The sequence below is a fragment of the Numenius arquata genome, chromosome 1 (genome assembly GCF_964106895.1).
Source record: "Numenius arquata chromosome 1, bNumArq3.hap1.1, whole genome shotgun sequence".
Lineage (NCBI taxonomy): Eukaryota > Metazoa > Chordata > Aves > Charadriiformes > Scolopacidae > Numenius > Numenius arquata.
The window spans coordinates 66,076,019-66,091,662 of NC_133576.1; the positions used below are offsets into that span (position 1 = coordinate 66,076,019).

The following is a 15,644-nucleotide window of genomic DNA, read 5'->3' on the forward strand; positions in this document are numbered from 1 at the left end:
TTGAAAAATATTTTTAGCAGGTTAAGATCTGGAATTTGTGTAAGAAAATATTGGCATCTAAAGCCTATATTATATTTAAAAGGCATTGGAAATAGGGCTTGCACACTTCGAAGGGAATAAATAAAATGCATTGGTGTGAGAAAATTTTACATTTAAACAGTTAATAAAAGATTTATTATCTTTCTACAGATTTTATTTCAATTCTCACAACTGTTACACTGGATTTTTTGAAGAGTTAAATAATACCGATGTGAGTTAAGTCCATATTAATATTGCAGATGTTCACGTTGGCGTTGGACGTACTGGGCTTGTGAAATGGCTGGCTGGCAGCCCAGCATCAATAGTTACTTTTGGCAAGTGTCATTTTATTTCCCATTTTCTGTTTTGCATGAAGTTTACTGGATGTACAGTGACCGTTTGGTATTACTGGTTGTGCGGTTGGAGGGCAGTTTTAAACACACTTCAAATAGCTAGTTTCTGCTTCAGGAAATACTTTAGGTATATAAAATGATAAGGTGGGAAAATTAACTGCTGTGGCGTTCTTGGCGCGGTCCTATCCTATACGCTTGGCGCGGCGTATAGGAAATCACTATATTCAGAGGAAAGAAGCATCGTGCCAATGAAAACAGGAAATAATGACAAGTTTCTTCTGTGTTGTGGATGAGAGTCCTTGTCTCACATTGCAAAGAAAATCTCGGCAAGGTTTAAGCATCTCTTCATGGCAGGTGTTTGCAGAAGAGCTTAGCTCCCAGGCATTTTTTTATGGCTTTGAACAAAGGGAAAAGGAACAGATTTTACTGGGTTTTCTGCACTTTTTTTGCCTGCTCCATTTTAGGTGGTTTTTTATGGGACAAATAGTTTTGTAGGTGATGGTATTCAGTTCAAGTCTGTGCTTTGAAGTACTCCTTAGTTGTCAAGATGATCTGTGATTTTCTTTCATGTTGGGGAATCCAAGCGTGTTTTATTTTGGGAAAGTTAAGTCATCTCTTCAACGATAGTTATTTCCTCAGTCCAACTCTTTTTTGGTAGATTTACATATTCTGTCTGAAGAGAAAGAAATTTCTGTAAGATGCAGTAAGCTACAGAATCACTGTTGATCAGAGAACATTTCTAAATCTTAGATACCAGTACCAAACACACCTTTCTTGCTATTTTAATACACAAGAAATGCTTGCAAAGCAGGAGAAGACAGTTTTAGGGACAGGTAAGGATTGTTTGACTTTAGCGTGTGCGATCACTGCTAGCTATTTGTCAGCTGAAGGAAAAAGAAATAAAAGTTGATTTAAATGCTAAACAACCTTAGCTGAGATGATAGAAGAAATTTATTCACTGAATATTGACTGAGTTTTCTATATGTAGGAATTAACTAGACTTACAGAAAAAAACATTTTGGTTGCTATCATATGGTTTTATGTTGCTTAACCTGGAGCTCTACAAGACTGGAAGTTGCTGGGTCAGCTCATAGTACTGATACAGGGTTTGGGGACTAAAAATACTGAGATAAATTTAGTTTTAAAAAAAAAGCAGTAAGAAGCGGGGGGGGAAGTAAAGGAAAAAGAAGGGCAAGGAAAAAAAAAGTAAGCTTGCTGTCATATAAAGGGTATGTGACAGAACATTAAACCAGGATGTCTTGGTGGGGAATTTTGTCTAGGAAATCTGTGGGCTTTGTAAACACTGCAGGGCTTCATGGTCATGGTGCTCAGTCATTCTCTGAAGAAAGCGATATATCTGCGTGCAGAGCGTGTCTTGCGAGTCCTAGGAGTGTAGTTAATTCAGGAAAAGAGGAAAACAAAGTATTAAAAACGTAATTCTGAGTGAGGGTGAGGAAACCATTTGGGGTGAGAATGACCAAAAAGTGAAGGAAGATGAGTAAAATAAAATGGGGTAGAGGGATGCAAGGTGTCTGATGAACTGGATGAATTGCTTGGTAGGATCTTACCCACAGCAAATAGGAAAACTGGCAGTTCTTTACCATGAACGATAAGAATACACGTGCAAACTCAGTGCAGAAAGGTTAGGGTTGTAAATCATGAGGCTTTTCAGTGATCTAAGGAAAAGTTCTGTTCTGAAACAGGACAAATAATGAGAAAATGTGAAAGGTCATAGAGTAAAGAGGGACCAAATAAGGAAATGTAAGCTTTAAAAAGGTGTGATTAAAGGACATTACAGGTTCAAAATAGCTCATAAATATATTAGCACTAAATGCCAGGAAGAGATAGTCCTGCTATCAATGGAGAAGGAGAGCTCTCCTATTTGTTCTGCTTTATTTCCCACTTTGAAGAATTACAGCATTCCATCAGTGTTAGATACCCAAGGGTGGAGGTAAAATAAAAGTAGGCTTTAAGACTAGATTAAAATAGGCAAACAAGAGTCTAGAAACTGTTTCAACACATCAGAGACTTAGGAATTACCTTCATGGTGCCTGTTGGCAGGTGTGAGGCAACCGGAGCTGAGGGCTTCACTTGAGCTCTGACAATGACTGCTGGTAAGTTGCTTCCTGTGTGGAGGGCCCCGTGCCACCATTTACAAAACCACATCCACAAAGGCTTCTGCGTGGTAGTGGAGTGACTGTGGAGAGTAATTCTGGCAGCGTGTGCACAGGAATTTGGAAGCCCCTCAAGTTTAGTAAAAGCAAGCAATCCGGAGGGTCTGCAATTTTTGAAGGACTGCTTGCTATTTTACTAGCAATTACTATTTAATAATGCAATAGACAATGGACTGCGGCTCTGCAGCCTTAGCTTTGGCAGCCTGATGTGAAGTGAGATAGCAGGTATTTATGACTTAATGTGTATGAGGAGAAGGACATGGACCTGTTGGAGAGAGTCCAGAGGAGGACCATGAAGGTGATCAGAGGGCTGGAGCACCTCTCCTACCAGGCTGAGAGAGTGGGGTTTGTTCAGCCTGGAGAAGAGAAGGCTCCAGGGAGACCGTATTGTGGCCTTTCAGTGCTTAAAAGGGGACTATGAGAGAGATGGAGGGGGACTCTTTATCAGGGAGCATAGAGATAGGATGAGGGGTAATAGTTTTAAACTGAAAGAGGAGAGATTTACATTAGATATCAGGAAGAAATTCTTTACTCTGAGGGTGGTGAGACAGTGAAACTGGTTTCCCACGGAAGTTGTGGATGCCCCATCCCTGGAAGCACTCAAGGCCAGGTTGGATGGGGCTTTGAGCAACCTGCTCTAGTGGGAGGTGTCCCTGCCCATGGCAGGGGGGTTGGAACTCAATGATCTTTAAGGTCCCTTCCAGCTCTAGCCATTCTATGATTTTAAGTTACATCACTACCTACCTTCTGTTAAAGCCAAAGATGGTAGGACCAAAGCCAAATAAGTGAGGACAATGTGCTTATATATAGTTACCAAAGCTGGAAAGTTTTAGTAGTAATAGTTTTCAGGATTCTTTGTAAAGGATTGAAGGAAAATTTTCTAAGGACTTTCGAAAGCCTCATTAAAAAGGGTAGTTGGTGTTGCCCGCTGAAACATTTTAGACAATAAACCAGTAGCCTGATTTATTGACTTAAAGTGCATCTTTGCTTTAGCCAGCTGACACAAAGCATTGCCTCACTATGCAGGTGCCGTGCAAATGGATGAACTGGAAGAGAAACAAGAATGGCTTGGAGACTGGTTGTCATGAGATATGAAGAAAGGCTGGAAGAGTTAGGTGCTGTTGACAGTGGGCAAGTATGTGAGATGCTGTAAACAGGAAAGGAATAAGGATAAGATGTAATGGATTTTAAGTACAGGCTATTAAACAGGCTATTAAAAAAGCTTCCTAAAAGTAAGGATAATTAATCATTAAAATAAACTGCACAGGGATGCTATAGAATATTGGTTGAACGCAGTTTGCACAAAACATCAAAATTGTTATAACTAATCCTATACTGAAGCAAAGAGGAAGGCTAGTTAACCTCTTGAGATTTTCCAGCCCTGTTTTCCATGATTCAGTGCAACACATTTGTTTCTGTTTTGGTGTTTGTTTTTTTTTCAATATGGGTGTAGTCAGACTTATAAAATATATATTCACATTGTATTATGATCATCGATATTTGAAAATGGTGATGGAAAATCCTTTCTCACTTAAGCTATTTTCAAAGTATGAACAGCAACCTAGCAAAACTGGTACACACAGAAAATAGTGGTCTCAGTAAAACTGGTAAGCTGCGTCTTAAAATATGACTGTAAATATGTACAGGAAAATCACTAGTCTCAGCACTGGCATAGAGCATTTCTTGTTTCAAAACAGCATACTTTGCATGGGAGCAAATTAGTTTTTAATGGACCAAATTTAATGCTCATCTTTATATGCCAATTATTCTAGTCTTTTGCCTGTCATGGTTTATAGATATCAAATTTGAATTGAAAAGAAAGCATACCTGCATATCTTCATCATTTGATGCATTAAATTTGTCCTTTGGTTGTGGAATGGGAGAAAATATGCTTTTGAAACTGCAATACCTTTGGATAGAAAACAGGATTGTGAAGAAATTAAAAATACTGATAAGGTAACTTACACAAACATTTTGTGTTATACCTTAAGGACATTTTTTACTTTCAAGATTGAAAAGCTATTGCTCTACAAATCACTAAGTGAGAAGGAAAATATTTTCATTGTAGACTGGTGGATAACTGTAATTACACTTATCACTTCGGTAACTAAAATTTATTTTGTGATGAGAATCACAGTAAATACATTATTAAACAATGTTTTTCGATAAATCACATGGCAGGTGGATTGAGAACTGGCTGAATGGCAGAGCTCAGAGGGTTGTAATCAATGGTACAGAGTCTAGATGGAGGCCTGTAACTAGCGGTGTTCCCTGGGGGTCAGTACTGGGTCCAGCCTTGCTCAACATATTCATCGATGACCCAGATGAGCGGGCAGAGTGTTGTCGTCAGCAAGTTTGCTGATGACACAAAACTAGGAGCAGTGTTCACAGACCAGAAGACCATACAGTGAGACCTGGACAGGCTAAAGATTTGGGTGGAGAGGAACCTAATGAAGTTCAACAAGGGCAAGTGTCAGGTCCTGCACCTAGGGAGGAATAACTCCATACACCTGTACAGGTTAGGGGTTGACCTGCTGGAAAGCAGCTCTGCAGAGAGGGACCTGGGAGTCCTGGTGGACAACAAGTTGACCATGAGGCAGCAATGTGCTCTTGTGGCCAAGAAGGCCTATGGTATCCTGGGGTGCATTAAAAAGAGCGTGGCCAGCAGGTCAAGGGAGCCTGTCTCTCCCTCTACTCTGCTCCGGTGAGGCCTCATCTGGAGTGCTGTGTTCAGTTCTGGAGCTCTCCAGTTCAAGAAAAACAAGGAACTACCGGAGGGAGTCCAGTGGATGGTTACAAAGATGATCAAGGGAATGGAGCATCTCTCTTGTGAGGAGAGGCTGAGGCCTGGGTCTGTTAGCCTGGAGAAGAGAAGACTGAGAGGGGATCTCATCAGTGCTTAGCAGTATCTACAGGGTGGGTGTCAAAAGGATGGGGTCAGACTCTTTTCAGTGGTGCCCAGCGACAGGACAAGAGGCAACGGGCACAAACTGGAACACAGGAAATTCCATCTCAACATGAGGAAAAATTTCTTTACTTTAAGGGTGCCAGAGCAGGAACAGAGAACAGGCTGCCCGGAGAGGTTGTGGAGTCTCCTTCTCTGGAGATCTCCAAAACCTGCCCGGATGTTTTCCTGCTCTAGGTGAACGTGCTTTGGTAGGGGGGTTGGACTAGATAATCTCCAAAGGTCCCTTCCAACCCCTACCATTCTGTGATTCTGCGATAACTTTCTTCCACCACTAAGTTAGAAGTTTTATCAAAATAATTACATGTTCATTTTTCCTCATTTCCTCTTGTCTGGTAGTGTATGAAGCCAATGACTTCAAAGCAATGTGGATGGTAAAGTAAGAACAGAGATTTTTAAATTTATTTTTTTTTTCAGGAACAGGTGGAATCAATCACTTCCTAACTTTAACATCCTTTTCCCCTTTTTCACTTGTAGTGATTTTGCATGCTGAAGTGGTATCCACAGCAATACTGATAATCATACTTCATGATATTGATAATCAGATTATTTAAGTTTGTAGGTAAGAAGTTCGAAGATAGGAGGAATGTGTTTCATAGAAATAATACTATATCAAAAGTTTCTATATCAATAAGGTTGATTTACCTTTTGAAAAGACAGTAAGGGATCAACATCACTGAGACTGTTCCAAATGCTACCAGAAATAAAATCACAAAAATAAAATAATCTTTCCCTTGACCTGAAACATTGAAGAGAGAGAAATCTTAGCATGTCAAAAAGCTACCTTTGTGACTATTAGTAATGAATGCAAATTTCACCCCATTTTTCAAATAATCCAAAGGACTTGAACTTTACTTCTCACAGAATCTTGTCAAAAAGTTCAGGCATGCTTGACAAATTTTAAACCATTTTGAACATTCAAAATGTAGCGAATTGAAAAAAAAAGTCCAGAAAAGGAGAAGGAGAAACAGTGTCAAGAATCAAAAACAGAGCAAAAGTTGTGGAACTGCAAAAAGAGTGTTGATGAAAGGGTGAAAAGGAAGATGCAGAAGGAAGAGGATGATATTCATGGCAGAAGCTTAAAAAACTGAAAGGCACTCCAGACTGAAGACAAGACTGTCTCAGCCCGTTCCTGTAGCCCTGGCATCTGAGAAACTGCTGCCTCCCCACTCCCAACTAGTCAAAGGCAGGTATCGTTCTCTGTTGTCATAGTACTTAAGCATCTCCTCCACATCACCCAGTTCCTTTCTTGTCATCGGATAAGAATTAAGATTTTATTCCTGTCTCTGAGCGTGAGGGAGAAAGGGAGGAAAATATGATAAAACTAAAAAAAATAAAATTAAAATAATATTTCACAGTCTTACCAAACTCGATGGGTTCACTCCATTCCCCCCAGTTTAAGCTTACAAGACAGTTCTTTCCACGTGCTCTGATTTTCAGAATGTACTTTTTTTTCTCATTGTAATTTTGGAATCTGTATGTGTTGTTCCTTACCTAAAATCAAAACAATCAACACTTTTCATCCTATAGGCAAATATTAATAAAATTTGGGTTTTAATTTCCTGATACAGTTTCTTTCTATAAAAAACTCTTTTGTATGACTTTTAGGTATGTACTAGTTAGAAGTTCTCCCCAAATTTAAACCGGTGATAAATTAGTTTATCCTGCCACCAGATCTTTCTGGTTTTTGAAGTTTAAAGTTAGATTTTGAAGTTTATTTGGTCTTTAATTTATTTTATTATGCTTTAAGGACACTTTTTCCCTTTCCCTCTTTATGGATCCTAAAAAAAACAGGACAGAAAGCTGAAACTGGAGAAGTATCCTGTAAATTCACCTTGCACCACTTACGGGGTTTAATCATATTTCGTGGATGGTGTCTGTCTTTGCTAAACAGACTTAATGTTTCTGAGACAATCCGGTAACAGATATGTATAATCTGGCCTCATGATACTTTATACAAAGTCTGGAATCTGCCACGCCTAAGATGCTTCCAGGGCCGAGAAGACCACTCATGTCAGGGGAAGACTGACAGTGTGTATTGGAAGCCAAATTAACTTCCACAGGTTTTGAAGATCCCGGCGTTCCCTCTGTCTAGCTGTCCTGAACTACAGTTGTACTTTTCTACCAACAGATATGAGAAAGAGAATGTTTCCTATTTTTATTATGCAAAATGTAATATTTTTCTTAGGCAAAATCTATTTTTCTGATCAATGGAAAGTATAAAATTTTGTGAAATGCATGGTAAATTCTGTCTTGTGTAAGCTACACCATCCAAAAGAGATGTATTAAGTTTACACATAAAGATACCACAGGAACATATTTTCATGAATTCTTGTTGCTATATTGATACAAAAAACTACAGTTCTAGGAGTAACTATATTTTATATAATGGTATTTATATGCTTAAGTGGGCAAAAGCACAAAGTTGTATAGGACAAGAATACTTACTGTTACAGGAGGATCTTTTTTCCCTTCTTTGGGCTCATCCTGCAAACCAAAGACCAATCCTCATTTTTATTTTCTTGTCAAATAATCAAATATTTCTCCCTCTTTTGTTCTCATGTTCTTGCTTATACAGATAATAAGTAATTTTAAACTGAAAAATCAATTGGATATGTCCCAGAGTTGTGGCTTCCTCCATTTCATTTTAGAGAAGGAAGGAAACATGAATTATTTATCAGTGGTTGTGAGAAGCTGTATTTTCCTCCACGGTCATATTTACACAGTGCATTTTAGACATCCGAGTGATCCATACTCAGGGGCTTTCCCCAAAATACTGTGAAGAGCTACTTATACATCCCATACAATCAAAATTTAATTAACTAGAATCAAGCATTGACCTGGATTAAAGAACCTGAAAATGGATATGTTCAAAAATGATTGAACAAAATCAATAGCAGTGATTTTAGCAAGGATCCCAAAAAACATTGACAAGCTGAGGTTCTGGAAACATCTATCACATGTAATGTCAGAAGGATAGCTAGCATTATGGAAAAATCAGAAAGAAGTTATTGGAAGGAATGTCTCATTTCAGAAAATACATCCACTGTCTACGTTGTGTTATGAAATAGAATAGTATTTCCCTGTTACTCGTTGTCAGCTGAGCTCTTTCAACTTAGGACATGGTGGAAGTCATCAGTCTGTGCTGTGAACGGGGAGGGTGCAAATGAGTTGCTTAAACTTTAGGTGTATGGTGCCATTTTAGCTGCTCTGGGGTATCCTGCCTTACCTCTGACAGTCCCTCATGAAAGGTGTGAGTTTTATCTGCTGTCTCCACGTAGGTACCTCTGGTACCTCCAGTACCTATAGCACCTTTAGGGGTATGAGGCAGCTACTGCTCAGCTGCATGGAGCCCGAGATGTGCATTGACTGTTATGGAATATCTGTGTTCCTTTTCAGACACCTACATTAAGGTGTTTCAGTTTGTGAGATGAATTTCACACCCAAAAGTAGGAATCTACTGAACCCCACCCTTTGTGACTGCAGCACAGGAAAGAAGAGGTAACATGTATTTCTTTAAAAGAACCGTTTTGATAATATTGCTTTAGTCATATGTTCTAACCTATATCTCTGTGTAAAAATTTCTAAGTGTTTCACACAAGACCTTATTGTCAAATTATACCAGCTGGCTGGAAAGCTGTGTGTACTGCAATTGCTCCTTGAAACAGCTACCAAGGTAGATACCATTATTGCACGCAAGATACAAAATCCAGACAATCCAAACAGCAAGCAACCTGCAGGCCTTGTTTTGAATGAATTGATGAGTGTTAATGACGTATTGCTTTACTGGAGTTGTGCATTTATGTTTAGCCCTTAGCTGAGCTTTCCTGTAATGGTCCTGGGGAACTAACTGCTGCTGCGGTAAGCTTCTGAGCTGTGGCTGGGAAAAGGTTCTTAGGTTCCTCTCTTATAGCCAATGGAAAGAAAGAAGGACTTTAAAAACATGATTTGTCTATCGTCTACCTTGGAAGGAGATGGGTAACGCCACATCTGACTGCAGAGAGAGTAGAGGGTAACTCACTGAAAAGCAAACACATCCATTGCAGATGTCTACCCTGGGCCTGTGTGAACTTCCTCCTGAGTTGCTGGTATCTAATTTTTTAAGATGAGTGGTTTCTATTTCTGCACTATTCAAAACAGAGGGTTTGGTGGATATTGTGTAGGCAGGCGGGGTCAGGTTGGCTCAACCAGGCTCCATGGGAAGAAGGGCAGCATCTGAGGGAAGACTGCCAAAGGTCGACAGATGGCAGCAGAGGTGATGGAGGAGAGGTTGGGGGGGAGGGGAGACAAAACAGTCCCATGTCTTGAACTTGAGGGGTTGTGAGCTGTGAGCTTTCCAGCATCTGCAAAATGCTGTCAGGGTGGGGGAACTAAGGTGCCCAGGGAAGCAGGGTGAGCATGAGAGGCTGGAGGCTGCCACCAAAGCAGCACCCTCATTGCAGATCGTAGGCTGCCATCACCCAGTCATCTCCTGGGAGATACGCTCATGCAGGAAAGCATCTCAGGTGCTCTCCCAGTCTTTGGACAGAGACCCCTCATAACATTTCCCTGATCTCTTCTGTTTTTCTGCTTTGCAACTCTGATTAGTTTAAAATAAGGTCACGAGCAGTGGGATGCAAGACCAGCAGAACTGGAGCAGGAGGACACTATAGTTTATGACAGAGAAGTTAATAAATAAGGAAACAGAAGTTTGCATGTTATAGATAAGTATGTACATAGGTATGATACCAAATACAAACCAAGAAGCTGTTTTTACCTTATTTTGTATCCTAATTTCATACTCAAAACACTTTCCTTTTTTCTTATGACTTGTAAGGGGTTGTTGCCATGTAATTATGCAGCTTGAATCTGTAGTACATTTGACAGTGACATTTAATGGAGGAGTGAGTATTTCTGGAAAGAAATTAAATAATTAATGTAGGCATGGTCAGTAATCAGCTACAACTCATGTGTTCATAGCAAAATACATGTGAAGTTCAGGCAATTGATGTACAACTGTGTGCTACTGATGTTAACAAATGTTACCTGGTAAACAGGAGTAAAATACAGTAGCAAAACCTATGAATATATCACTTCAGTTGTTGGAGACCTGAAGTAACTGAAGGTCATGCAAAGTATTTTGTGTAATTCAGTAGTACAATCAGCAGAGTGCCATTTTCTTCTATGTCTAAATTTCACACTGATAGTGCAAGTCCCCATAGGAAAAAAAGATGGATGTTTCTGCGCGTGTGGTAGTATTCAGGTAGAAGATTAAGTCATCTGAATTTGAGTGCCTACAATACAGTTGACTAGGCGTGACCTAAGTGTCTAACCACTATAGTCAGTGGAGACTTCATCAGTAGTGCCCGTAATGTCTGCAGAGCTGTTTGGCGTACCACAGAGCAGGCAGGCTCGGCTGAATGGCTCTGGGCTTTACAGCCTGCCTCGGCTGCAGGCAGGAGTCAGTCTCACACTGTGCACTGCAGACCACATAGGACACCCAGGAGGACCCCCTGGTCTCTCACAGGTCCTGGGCCACATCTGCAAGCCTTGTGGATGCTTCAGGTGTCTGGGGTTGTCTCAAATGGCACTAATAATGCAAATTTTTAGGCAACTGAATCCTGTCCCTGATCTCTATCGGAGCTTAAACACCTAGCTCTCACATAGGTAACGCATAAATAATGCAGTCTTAATTTGGAAGTTGAACTCTCCCTTTGGTTTTAGGACATGTAGCTTTTGTGACTCTCAGGCATGGAATTATGGGATGGAGAAATGAGCCCATCAGAAAAGTGGCCTTGAAAGTCTAACCATTGCTTTTCATCACTTGGATTCCATGGATATGTTCGCCCCACTTCTTCAAGCTGTTATTTCTGGCTGCTTCTGCCTTTGCTAGTTTCAGTGAATGTTTGGAACTATATTCTGTCAATCAGGAGCAAAGTCTGTCCTGCACTGCAGATTCCTGTGATGCCTACAGACTTTGATCTTTCTCTTCAGAGAAAAATTACCCACTTCCTTATTTTATAAAACAGTAATAAAATAAAAATGTTCATTTACTTACCAATTCTATATAGTTGAATGTGCTCATCATAGAACTGGATCCGGGAATCTTTGCTGGACCCATTCACCAGGAAGTAAGCATTTTCAGTTGTCACATTTTCAAATCTACATCCTATGTTTCTGCCATTTTTGTCTTTAATGTAAAGCTTACATTCCATTGCATCATCATATCTGTATATAGCAAAGTATTTTCATTAAACATGGGCAGTGTGATGTGTCAAATGAGAATGCAGGCTTCCCGAGACTCAAGCAGACCTACTTACCTCGAGTACTGCCAGTAGAGAAAGTATTGGGTATCTCCCGGAGCTTCCCTGCCTGCCTGCCAAGTGCAGTTCATGAGGGAAACATTATAAATCACACAGGAGAAATTTTCAATGGCCGACCCATTCACGCCTGAAAGCACAGGAATACCCACAATGAGGAAAAATCATGTGACAGCTCCAAGCTGGAGGACCCTGGCACAGGCTTAGATATGTTAGATACCTGCAACTCCTGCTGGTTGTTGCTTGCGTTAGGCATGACAACTGAGAGACAGCTGGACTCTCACTCTAATTTGCCCGCCTCTGAACGGTGAAACCTGGGAGTGAGTGGAGCATTCACACAGGGAAAGGAAGGCACGTTGCCTTTTAACACCATCCTTGGTGCTACAGAGAGAAGTCTTTCTCCTTTTAAAATGAACGCTCCGGAATCCACTCCTGAATTGCTTACATACAGTGTTTCAAAAGCTGCGCTTTGAAAAGTAAAGTGGTCAACTAACTCTGGTCAACTAACCTCCTAGCTAGAGCTTTCTGCCCTGCTGTGGGTGACAGAGACTTGGTCTCTTCCTTTTCTGGAGCACCCTGAATCAGAGAACACTTTGGGTTGGAAGGGACCTTAAAGATGATCTAGTTCCAGCCTCCCTGCCATGGGCAGGGACACCTCCCACTAGACCAGGTTACTCAAACCTTGAAGCGAGAACCTCACTTCTTAAGAAACTCCCTTGTGGCTGGGCTGTGCAGGCACACTCAGCCTCCTTCTCTCTTCTCCATCAGACATTTTTCTGCTTTTTTTCTGCGGTGTGCCCCAGCTTCCGCAAAAGTGTAGAGGCTTCCTGCGCTACTGCCTCCAGCCCATTATTGAGGGCACCCTTGTGGAAGCAGGGGCAACCCCCTGGGGAACCTGCATGCTTGGAGGCTAGGGCCGGCTGGAGAGCAATAACAAAAGGAAGAAGCAGTTCTAAGAGGCAGCATGTCCTGGCTTCTGTTTTGAGGTTCACTGTGACAGTGTTTCCTCTGTCAAGTCCCCAGGAAGAGATGAGTGGGGAGTACCTTCTCTGCTCAGATACAAGCAAACTGCTAACTAATCTCATCAACCTCTGTCAAGTCTGAAATGCCCCAGTTCTGCACAGCTGCAGGAGCACTGGTGGCTGGGCAATTTTAGTGGAGAACTCTGAGTTCAGAAAGCAGGGGAAAACGGGCCCTAAAAACTTCTGGTCTGGGATTATGAACCTAGGATCTGCCTAAACCCCACTTTGATTAACTCCCACGTGGGGCAGGCCCAGAATATCTTTGTGTGTGGTGTGTGTGTTTGCACATGCACAGGCACACCAGGGCCAGATTAGGAGATTGCTACACTCGGTTTACCCCTAGCTGCTTATCATCAGTATCTCCTTTCCTCTCCTCCTCCCCTTTTATGGGTTTCATAAAGACTGTGCCTTTAGCTAGCTCTGTGGTCTGGCTCCTGACAAACTCACCGACAGCCTGGCAGGAAAGGATTTAATAAAAAACAGTTACCCACATCTTAATTTGTAACAGCCAGAACAGTTATTTGAATCCAACCTTAAATTTAGCGGCATTTTGGAGCCCCAGTATGAAAGAGAATAATGCAATTACTGATACATCTGTAGTAATACGTGTCTTGCAGAATTGTGGAAACATTCATTACAGAGCAATAATTTTAGCAGATCTGCAAAAAATATTTTTTAATGGAAAATGAAGCAGTTACCTACTATGTAAGGAATTGTTTTCTAAGGCAATATTTACCTTTAAAAGACTACAAATGGAGAAAACCTCACCCAGACCATAGACATTACCTTCAGGGATGAAGGTGCAGGTTTTTGAGATATTTGTGTTTGGCACTTCAATGATAAAGAGTAGCCCTTCATGCAGAATGTAATGTTCCGCTGCAAACCTGCATAGTGAACTATTCACCTGAAAAAGAACAAATTGATGGTTTATTTCTCTGTTTTTCCTCTGCTTGTGTTAGAAGATGTTGGCTATGGAAATGCAACTCGGAAACTCAATTAGTAGGGCCAAAATCTTGTGTGTATATGTCTGTGGTTTAGGGTCAAGAGCTAACTCTCTCCTATACCACTTAAGGGTGATGTAGAATGGAGCTGAGCGATCAAAAGCATAACTTCGCAAAAAGCTTTGCAGCTCAGGAGTTGGATGGTACAACAATAGTGTGCAACTATTAAAGAAAGCTAATAATACCCCAGTGGCATAAAAGAAGATGATTAATAAATGAGGAAACCACAATTTAATTTAATCAAAGGATTCAGCAAAATAAAAGTCTTTGTCTGACCTCCTCAGGGTTTAGAAAGGTGTCTATGGCATTATACTTGTAATCTTCAATAAAGATATGATGTGTTTTTGTAATATGTGCTTCTAATTAAGGCATCTGCTTTGCTAGGCTAAATAAGCCATCACTATCTCTCTTTCTGTCAAGCTTTCTACTTTTCTTTTTGGATAATGTGGGCTTATAACATAACCTATGGTACAAGCATGATCCAATTTACTGGGAAGCAAGTGAAGATAATGAAAATCCATGGCAGTGTTTGGGAAATTCCCTTTTTATTTGAAGGGTCTCTTGCTTTGTCTCTACCTAATTTCTCTAGGAGTCTCACTTAGTCTCACAGCCCCTTTTTTCAGGAGCTACAGCCCTATTCGTGATTCAATGTAGCTACAGTTCAAGCTATCACCTCCTTTCCACTTTCGTGCCAGAACTTCAGTTCTGTGGTATGCACGGGATGCTCCTCCTGCTGCAAATGCACCCTGGCATTGGTGACAATTTTGCACAGCCCTTGACAGATCGAGCTGTAGACTGCAAACAATGACTAATCAGATTTTACCTGCAACTGGTTAATTTTTTCAAAGTAAGTGAGACTGATAAAAGGTAAATAAAAAAGGTACAGTTGCTTATCTCAACGCAAAGCAAGTTTACCTCTTTTTTTGCATTTTCCGTATTCTTGTCCATGACGGTACATTTGTATGTAGAGAAATTCTTGCTGCTCTCCCAGGACAGTTCCATTTTTCTCCAGTTCATTTTCACGTTTGTAATAGATGATTCTTGTGCCTCTGCTGAAAGTGTTACAGAATAAGTTCCATAAGGATATGCTATTGTTTTTGTTGAATGCAGAGGATAGCATCTGTCAGGCTTAAGATGACAACTGCAGATTAATTGCAAATATCTCTGATAAAGGAAGTATTAAACCCTGTTTCTCAAATTATATCTACAAAAACATACTTACACCCCATACACTGGATGTCAGCATGCAAGGGATGAAATAGCATCATATACCACCAAATCATACAAATGAGTCCAAGAGTATTAAACATCTTTTCTTCTCTGCAAAGGGATGATGAAACCTTCAGGGGGGAAGAAAGAAAAGGAAAAAATAAGAAAAGTAATGCCAAAGTGTACTTTGGTTTCTGCAAAGCTTCAGTTCTTTTTTCGTGGGAGGAGTCAAAGATACTGTCTAATTCACCCCTAGAAAATAGCCAAACATAGGGTGTATTTCAGGACATCTGGCAGGCACCTCTTCTTTCAAAGAACTGAGTAGGCTCACTATTGTCCATTACAACAGAGCTGTTTGAGACAGAGAGGCCACAGACTCTCGTTATGATACATACACTCACCATATTCAATGCAGACTTAGGATTACTGTTGTCCCACATATCTATCCCAACCATACCACCAGAAAGCCATGTTTTCTTGCTTTCTGATCTTGTAAGCATTATTGCAGGTTTTCCTGTTCAGTGCTCCAGTTTCTGCTGCAAAGTAAACATTTAGACTGGCTTTGAATCATTTGTTGAAGGCACCTTTTTGAAAGTGGATGGT

At 40.6% G+C, this 15,644-nt stretch overlaps 1 protein-coding gene across 1 annotated transcript; it reads right to left on the minus strand.

Annotated features, from left to right (window-relative positions):
• Positions 1–180: 180 nt before the first annotated feature.
• LOC141472360 (granulocyte-macrophage colony-stimulating factor receptor subunit alpha-like) lies at positions 181–15,142 on the minus strand. Its single transcript, XM_074159369.1, has 11 exons — positions 15,055–15,142; positions 14,748–14,884; positions 13,618–13,735; positions 11,810–11,939; positions 11,548–11,717; positions 10,267–10,403; positions 7,959–7,997; positions 6,875–7,004; positions 6,156–6,249; positions 4,373–4,454; positions 181–1,044 (listed from the first exon to the last, which is right to left on the minus strand). Exons 1-11 carry the CDS (start codon positions 15,140–15,142, stop codon positions 976–978), a joined length of 1,194 nt encoding a protein of 397 aa, XP_074015470.1. The 3' UTR covers positions 181–975.
• Positions 15,143–15,644: the final 502 nt, after the last annotated feature.